At 36.9% G+C, this 9,652-nt stretch overlaps 1 protein-coding gene across 1 annotated transcript; it reads right to left on the reverse strand.

Moving 5' to 3' along the window:
* Positions 1 to 393: 393 nt before the first annotated feature.
* On the reverse strand, positions 394 to 1,289 carry LOC101892036 (uncharacterized). The gene is made up of 4 exons (XM_005178345.4): positions 1,062 to 1,289; positions 900 to 988; positions 702 to 831; positions 394 to 634 (listed from the first exon to the last, which is right to left on the reverse strand). The coding sequence occupies exons 1-4, from the start codon at positions 1,186 to 1,188 to the stop codon at positions 447 to 449; spliced, it is 534 nt and encodes a 177-aa protein (XP_005178402.1). The 5' UTR covers positions 1,189 to 1,289; the 3' UTR covers positions 394 to 446.
* Between the last annotated feature and the right edge of the window lie 8,363 nt (positions 1,290 to 9,652).

The raw sequence follows: 9,652 nt of genomic DNA on the forward strand, positions 1-9,652 counted from the left end.
GCAACATCTACCAATAAATTGGAAATGAGCAAATTAGTTTAAGTTGCTATTATTCGAAAAATAGAGAACGAAACCTGATGGTTTTCTTTTATTATTTGTCACAATATCTTGTGGAATTCTGTCGAGTATTTCGCCTATATAAACTGTATGGTTTATTATAGTGTTGTAGGGTATTCAACGGTCGGCCCCGCTCGACTGTAGCCTTTGCTTACTTGTTTTTTTTGTGTTGCACAGTTTTATGATTATAGCCCTAACTGGCACTACAATTTTAACTTTGGTAGCTCTTTACAAAATGTTCTTTAAGAATCAGATCTTCTCTATAACTTAACAATTACAGCTCTGACATGGTCTACCACAAATATTATTTCTCTCTGGTAATCTCCGAAAAATATTCTCTAAATTTCTTTAATCACTTATTTATTTGTTAGTTTTTAATATAAATGACTTCATTCCTTTTGCGGGGCCTCCACAACGCGCTCATTTTGATTCTCCTCAGTTGTTGGAGAAACTGGTGGCGGGGCGTAATAACCTGGTGGTGGCTGGTATTCCTGTTGTTCACGACTGAGTGGAAAACTGCCATTGCGCATATCGTGCCATAACTTGTAAATGGGATACCAAACTAAACAGGATAAAGCTAGATATTGAAAATAAACAATTTGTCTTTAGTGAGGGGAAAATATTCAGAAAACAATGGACCTCACCTATGTAAATTAAACTGGCCATTAGTTCCATTGTGGGTTGTCTTATGCCGGTTACAAAGAAATTTAAAATACTACAAATTATGCCAATTGCACCCAAAACAACCCAAGGACCGATAAGTTCAGGACGTCTCTGTAAAGGGTACATTTTCAACTTTAGAAATAAATCGAAAAAAAGATTAAAGTATTGCAAAATCTTACCTTTTTCACACCCACAAGCATTATCAGCGATATAAGGAACATGGCCAAATAGAAGACCAATGAGACACACATAAGAGCCAAAACTGTACCTACAAACACACACACACACCAAAGTAGTATTAAATATTTGCACTTTTCTAAATCGAATTCATCCTTTATTACCATAGCTGTTGACTTCCTTTTGATGTTCTATTAAAAACAACAAATCACCAATTGTTAGACCACCAACAGCTATGTAAGCAATACAACTGATTATGGCAATAATTATGGCAAACAATGAACGATCCATGCTAAGCGAAATTTTGCGCGCTTTTGTTTTTGTACTTTTCTCCACTGGCCAGCTTTAAACTGAACTGAGCGCCTGGACTGAAGTTTTATTGGCAAGAAGGTCGGTAAAATTGGCAAAAGCCTACAACACGATGCACAAGATAAACTTTAATTGGCCGCACAGAGAAAGAGAGAACGGGTGAGTCAACCTCAGAGATAGAATAATACTCAGAGAAAGAGTATAAGAAAATCATGTTAACAAAACCAAGCCGGCAAGCTTTTATCTTTTTTATTTTGTTTTGTTTGGTTGGATGCGCCAAATCCCAAAACAAACGAGAAGTAGATCTACAGAGCCAAGATATGTCGGACAGCATTCGGAACAGTACCAGTTGGATAAAGCTCGGAATTCTTTATCTTATACTTGAATATTTGAATTTGTCTTGAAATTATCGGTTTCAATTATCATTTAATTAGAATGTTGCCATGACAAATTTAGGAGCGTATGTTTGTCTGCATTCCGTTTGCATTATCAGAAAATATTCTTCACTCGCATCGTAATGCAAGGATTTTGATGTTTATAAACAACACTGCCTTTCTAGAAAAGAAATTGTTAATGACAAATTCTTTTTATACCCTCCACCATAGTATGGAGGGTATATTAAGTTTGTCATTCCGTTTGTAACACACCGAAATACACATTTTAGACCCCACAAAGTATAAGTATATTCTTGATCAACATAAAATTCTATGTCGATTTAGCGATGTCCGTTCGTCTGTATGTCTGTGGAAATCACTCTAGCTTCCGAACGAATTGAAGTAGATTGATAAAATTTTGCTCAAATGTATTTTATGTCTGCAGGACTTTTGGTATTGAAAATGGGTCCACGTTTTGGTATAGCCCCCCTATATAACGCTACCTCCCGATATTCGGTATTTTGATGATTTTAGCGACATTATTCACCGGAATAGTTTTAAATTTGGTATTTGAAGTTCGTAATGGATACTAAAGTCTAAGACGGAAAATTTTCTGTGTAGGTCCACGTCTTCGTAGAGCCTCCATATAACGGTACCTCCCGATATTCGGTATTTTGATAATTTTAGCGAATTTATTCACCGGAATTGTTTCAAATTTGCTATTTGAAGTTCATAATGGATACTACAGCCTAAGACAAAAAATTGTCTGTGCAGGTCCACGTCTTCGTAGAGTCCCCATATAACGGTACCTTCCGATATTCGGTATTTTAATGATTTTATGGACATTATAACCGATTTTATCTAAGTTTCGCATTTGAATATTGTAATGGCTTATGACAAATGTTACCTACGCAGGTTCATGTCGTCGTAAAGATCATAATGTAATAGCTACATTCGGTATTTTTAAGATTTTAACAGAATTTTTAACGGATTTTATTGTTGTTGAGAATTGCCAAATTGGTTCCAAATGGTGGAGGGTATTCAAAGTTCGGCCCGGTCGAACTTACAGCTTTTTTACTTGTTTTATGATGTCAACATGTATACTTTTTGAGGATATTCTCCAATTTATGTGTAGGAATTTAAACGAATGGTAAAAAAGAGAGTTGGAACTGGATTCTTGTTCCATGAAAATATGAAATTAACCACATATTTTATGTTATTTATATCCTACAACACTATGTGTTGGGCCAAAAATTATGTAACATCACGAGATATTGGTTTCCCACATAGGAAAGTATATATGGATCTTCCTATCTCGCAGAGGTGAGTCGATCTAGCTATGTATGTCCGTCCGTCTGTCTGTCCATGTTAATTTGTAATCACTCTACATGTCGCCTATAGCTTTGATCTATTAAAGATGATCGCATGATATTTAGGGGTTAAAATGGACCAAAAACTGACAAATTTCCTGATTTTGCAGTCTCTCTACAGATCGCAATTATAGACCAATCGACACGAAAGTTAGCATGGGGCTAGGGCTTAGGGTTGTGCAGAAGCCTTCCGGTTTGGATAGTAACGGGTAATATTTAGTGATTGAAATATACCATAACATAACGATGGTCGCTCTCCGCTCGTATTAATCGACCGTGGCATCAGAATAAATGCCGAATATTATCGCGTAAATATTCTGGAGGGTGTATTAAAACCTTGGGCACGCAAACACTTTGGCCACAGACCTTGGACATTCCAACAGGATTCGCACTCAGAATGCGCCACCCAAGAATAGCTACTAAATGATTTTCCTCGCTTCATTTCCAGCTCACAATGGCCTCCAAAATCTCCGAATACCAATCCGTTGGACTATTGTGTCCGGAGTAGTTTGGAAAACAAGGTTGGCACTAAAAAATACAAAAGTGTCGATCACCTCAAGTTAGCGCTTCGCCGAGAATGGGACAAAATACCGCAGAACAACATTCGGGCAGCGTGTGACGGTTTCATTTGCCGTTTGAAGGCCATAATTCGTGCCAAAGGTAAGCAATTCGAACAAATCAAAACTTATTCTAAAATTTGATGCTCTTTCCGACATTTTTTGCTTTCATTCAATAAAATTTGAAAAAAATGTTAAAATTATAGTGTTTGACTTTGTTGCATTTTTTTCAGGTCATTTGCACTGATATTGGCCATTTAGTACACAATTAACCCGAAATTGTCTGAAGATATATATGGGAACGATAACTAAATTTGAACCCATTCTCAGCAGTTTTTAGAAATTTTTGTTGTTTGGAAAATTTCGTCTCAATCGGATAATAAATGCAACCTGCATTTTGCTCGCAAGAATAAATGGACAGACGGACGGACTGACTGGCGTTCGTAAATCGACTCAGAAAGTGATTCTATGAAGATTCTCAAAAGTAACTATGGTGTCTATCTCTCTTCCTTCTCCAGGTTACAAACAAATGCACAAAGACATAATACCCTTACCACTATGTGGTGTAGGTTATAAATATACGCTCTATTGTATGGTGGAGGGTATAAATAAAGAAAACAATATATAGATAGGCAATAAGGCTAAAGCGACTGCTTGACCTGAACTGTGTAACAGGCGTGCAGAAAAGCATTCATACAAAACGTTTATTATATTGCTATACGTTGTTGTTGTTTGCTAACGCATTCCGTTGAAATAACAAACATCAGTCGTATCGTCGCTATCAGCAACCAATACATGTTCATTAGCTCTCACACACAAGTGCCCGAATTTGAGAGTAAATTGCAAAAATTATAAATTTAATATTACGAACGGTGAAAATCGATAGAGCGAGTGTTTCTCTCAAATCTGTCATGTCTTTGCATGAGAACTATTGCATATGCATTGGTTGCCATCCATTCACATCAATGCTTTCGCTATCCACATCCATATGTTCAGCTTTTTCAAAGTCCACTTCCATAGACTCTATATCTCTACGGTAGGTGTATGAGTCTCTCTCACCGTTGACATCCATACACATCCATTCATTGTCATCAACTTCCATGCTTTCTCTGTTTACATTCATGGATGTATTCTCCACACCATCAACTTCCATTGCCTCTATTTCTATACCGTAATTGTATGAGTCTCTCTCCTCATCGACATCCATACACATCAACTCATTATCATCAACCTCCATGGTGTTCACATTCACATTCATGGGTGCGCTCTCTCCACCCTCCAATTTCAGAGTCACTACATTGCCGTCTACCTCCCTACACTTCTCTCTACCGTTTTCCGTACCAACGATAATTATAATGACCGGCATATTCTTGGGTAAGCAAGCAAACGAATGGCAATGGAAATATCTTTCTGTATGAATGCTTTTCTGAGCACCTGCTACACAGTTCAGGCCAAGCAATCGCAAATCGCTTATGACTATATATTGCTTATTTTTTATTTTCAACAATACGTCCAGCCAGCATGCGAGGGCGAAAGTTCAGTCAGAATCGAGACACCAAGATTATTTCTATATATTGCTAATTTTTAATTTTCGCCAACCTGCTAGCCCCAAGCACAGCCAGTTCAGCCAAAACCGTCGCACTACGTTTTCCACTATATATTGCCATTTTTTAATTTTCGCCAACCATCAAGCCTGTGAGTGCGAGCACCAAGCACAATCCAATTCTATCTTACTACCTATTGCTTATTTTTACTTCATTGCAAAATTTCGATCGCATTGTGTTGGGCTGTGTCTTCGTTGGGCTAGCCATCACGGGCATGAGCATGAATCACAAAGTCGGATGACGTCATAGGTATTCAAGTTAATGAGGAAAGCTGAGATTCAGAATATTTTTTTTTTTGCTATAACTTTTGAACGGATAGAGATATTTCCATAATGTTTTCTTTATTTGACAGGAAACACAATTAGCTTTCCGCTGATTTAAAAATAATGCGAAGTAATTTGGCAGTTACAAAGGAATTCAAGGTCAAAGTTGAAGTTTTGTTTTTTTTATATTTTGCACCAAAATATAAGCTTTTGTTTCGTCTTCTTTTCATCTTCATTAAAAAACTGTAAGGAAAAGGTTGCGGGGTCGACAATATGATACCCAACTCCACTATGCATATTTAGTAGAGCTGCCGTAACAAAAGAATTCATTTGAAGCAGATCATCAACCACCACCTCTCAACATATGGCTTTAGAGCAGTTATAATTTGGTTTCCGACGGAACTGATATAGTGGGAGCATATCCAATTCTGAATCGAATTTCACTAATTTTGACATTAAGACATTTTAATCTTTTATAAAAATAACATTGATATAGAGTGAATTATATCAGTTCGAGAAGAGTTATATTCAAAACATGAAAGCAAAGGCTATAGCCGTGCGGGGCCGACCATGTTAAACCCTACAACACTACAATATGTTAGAAGCCCCGTTATTTCCAATTCCATTTTGGAAAATTTCGCTTTTGAAATTATGTCACGGAGCACTGCCTAGCTATTACCCCTAGCATTTTCACCAGGCACATTTGCCCAATATTTACGCACTCAGCCGTGATGTCAGCTGTTGTGGTCCATTTTACAGCTAAATATAATCCAATGGTCATCCATAATGCTAGAATTGTTCCCTGTCCTTAACTCTCTTCTCAGGCGTGTCGCTTGGCTTCAATTGTGTGATCTGGATTTTTTTCTGTTTTTGGTTCATTTGAACCCCCAAAAAGTTTGCGATCATCTCCAAAAACAAGAGGTCCCTCTGTATCTCCAAATTTAGACTCATCTATATGATTTGCTTGTCTACGATATTTGGCTATATTCTTCAACGAAATCAGAATAAACAAGTAAGCAAAGGCTACAGTCGAGCGGGGCCGACCGTTGAATACCCTATAAAACTAAAATAAACGATACAGTTTATATAGGCGAGATACTCGAAAGAATTCCGCAAGATATTGTGACAAATAATAAAAGAAAACCATCAGGTTTCGTTCTCTAATTTTCGAATAATAGCAACTTTAACTAATTTGCTCATTTCCAATTTATTGGTAGATGTTGCTCGTAAATGGTCTTCCTAGATCTGGAACCAATATTTCCCAAAGACCTATAATCTCTCAGAAGTGGCAAAAGTGGTTTTTGACTGAAACGCATCTATATGAGATACAGACATTTGACTATATTCTTCAACGAAATCAGCCTTAACGAAATAGTCAGAAGTGCGTCTTTCCTGTATTTGTGAATTCTCCAAAGAGTCACTGGAATGGACATTTTCGTATTTTGTCTACAAAAGTTGGCAAACTATTTCACATATTGAATATTTTTGGATGGCCATCCAAAACTGCTTGGTTTTTGCAATGTCCGGTAACCCCCATTCAAATGTGCGTGAGGATCGGGCGATAATCACGACCTGCTGGCAATTTTGCAGTTTTTGGTCCATTTCAACCCCTAAATATATGGCGATCTTCTCCAAAAAGAGTAGGCTTCTATTCTGACCCTCATCTTATCCCCATCGTAAGGATCGGGCCATAAATGCGATCTGTATATGATATCCTGAAATCCTAACTACTTAGTTTTGTTAGCTGTAGAAATATTACCAAATGTTTAATTCAAAATGAAAATATGCCAAAAATAGGACAAAATTGAAAAAATATGAGAAAATGTTACAAAATCAATATTTTCATCTTTAGAGAGATATTTTTATGCGATTTTTTAGACGTTTTTTCTTTCCTGCCAAGAGGCCAATCTGAATTAATGAGAACTGTCGAAATCAGTTCAACCGTTCTCGACATATATGAGATCTTTCAAGCATATCTTCTTTGATAGACATATATATCGCACATATTTTGCTACATATCCGATTTGATGGATGTTAACATCAATGTAAAGATCAGAAGTAACCTTGTCATGGCTTTGTGATTTCGCCGGGATTTAAAATATTCGCGGTTTAATAAATAATTTTGAATTTTTCAACACAAAAGATATGGTCGATTTTACCCGCTAAATATTATCCGATGACCACCCAAATTGGTAGGCTTCTTCCCCGCCCTAAACTCTAGCTACATGCGAAATTCCGCGTCGATTGATCTATAATTTCGACCTGTATAGCTACTGCAAAATCCGACATTTTTTCAGTATTTGGTCCATTTCAACCCCTAAATATTTGGCAATCATAGGCTTCCAAAAGAAATAGGCTTCTATTCTGACCCTAACCCCACCTTCGTGCAAAATTTCGTAAGGATCGGGCCATAATTGCGACCTGTAGAGTGATTACAAATTAACATGGACAGACGGACGGACATACATAGCTAGATCGACTCAGCTCGGCGAGCTAGGAAGATCCATATATACTTTCCTATATGGGAAACCAATATTTTGAGGTGTTACATAAATTCTGGCCCAATCAAACTTATAATACCCCCAACACATAGTGTTGTAGGGTATAAAAAGCTAGAAGTTCACCTTTTGTGTATTTTGGATATCGCCTGTAAGTAGGCAATATGAAAAAGTAGACCAACATAAACCACATTCTGCCACTAGAGGTATAATCCTTTACAAACTTTTAATATCAAATTAGGAACCAGCAAAATACCGAATATTGGGAGTAACCGTTATATGAGTGCTATATGAAAACATTGACCTACATACACAATTTGCTGCCTCCAGAGCACTACGGACAACAGTTACCAATTTTTAAAAAAATCCGTGAGAAATGTGACTAAAACCATCCATATGCGGCTAAAATAATTAAAATGCCGCCAATCAAGTCGCCGTTGTATGTCAACCATTCCAAACACAATACAAACTATTGGGATAAATTTCAAAGCGCTACGTCAAATAATGTGGACTGTATCTACAGACGGACGCACTTCGTTAAATTGACTTATGCTGATCATGAATAAATATAGTTTATGGAGTCACTTTATGAAGAAAACTGTATTCTCATTATATATCCAGAAAAATATTCCATCAAGAAGAAATATTCAAATTTAATTTTTAGTTTCTTAACAAACGAAATTTGAGTACTCTATATGAACTACAAAAAACATGATACAGCTCTTATATAAATATACTTATTACCAGGGTCTTTTCAATCAATTTAACTGAAAATTTGTATTTCGGTTTTTGAGAGTGGACCGATATATTCCACTTTCGCAGTAGCTCCAATAGGGATGTGAAAAATTTTATAAAAAATGCCATAGCTCTTCCCACTTTAGGAAGTTACTATTATTAAAAATTTTGACTTTTAGAGACCTTTATTGTCCCTTTTCGTACCTGACATAAATCTCACATTAATATTACAATATATCGTATTGGAACAATAAAGATTGAGATGAACAAACTGCAACCAACTTCAGCCTGCTGTCATTTCTAAGTCACTCATCCGACAGCTGTTAAAATTATTCCAGTGACAGCTCATTACACTGTTTACAAGCGTACAAAAGCATTTTGGTGAGAATTTTCCAGAAAAAAAAGTTATTTGTGATGGAATTCAAGCGTGATAATGTGATTTCTTTATATTTGGCTGGAAAACAACAAGTGGCTATCATTAGAGCACTCCAGCATTTAAATGTGAATAAATATTTTTTGTCTCGTACCATCGCTCGTTACCGTGGTATTGGTAGTGTAGCCCGACGTCAAGGAAGTGGACAGAAGAAAATAGCAACATCAGCAGAAATGGTTCGAAAAGTAAAGAAGAAAACCGCGTCGCAGTGGCCGAAAAATGGCTCGTGAGCTGAACATATCGCAATATTCCATTCGGCAAATATTGAAATAAAATATTGAGTTACACCGAGCTCAATATTTTATTTCAATATTTGCCGAATGCAAGAACTTATACCGCAACAGAAAGAAAATAGACTCAAAAGAGTTGCCTCGCTTGGCCGAAAGTGGTGAACTGATGAATTTGGTTTGCTCCGATGAGAAAACATTCCTTGTGCAGTTTGAAAACAAACAAAATGATCGTGTTTACTTGCCAAAGAGGTCAGCTGAAAATGTGCACCTTCGGTTGGCAACCAGAACTCAAGCGCCGGCCATGGTGATGGTATGGGCCGCCATAACAGCTGATGGTCGCCCTCCGCTCGTATTAATCGACCGTGGCATCAGAATAAATGCC

This window comes from Musca domestica, unplaced genomic scaffold, assembly GCF_030504385.1.
Source record: "Musca domestica strain aabys unplaced genomic scaffold, Musca_domestica.polishedcontigs.V.1.1 10, whole genome shotgun sequence".
Classification (NCBI taxonomy): Eukaryota; Metazoa; Arthropoda; class Insecta; order Diptera; family Muscidae; genus Musca; species Musca domestica.

Coding starts and splice junctions, on each gene's coding strand:
- LOC101892036 (XM_005178345.4), bottom strand. CDS start 1,188: ATGGATCGTTCATTGTTTGCCATAATTATTGCCATAATCAGTTGTATT. Junction 832..899: donor TGCTTGTGGGTGTGAAAAAG/GTAAGATTTTGC, acceptor TACCCTTTACAG/AGACGTCCTGAACTTATCGG. Junction 635..701: donor GGCCAGTTTAATTTACATAG/GTGAGGTCCATT, acceptor TTCAATATCTAG/CTTTATCCTGTTTAGTTTGG.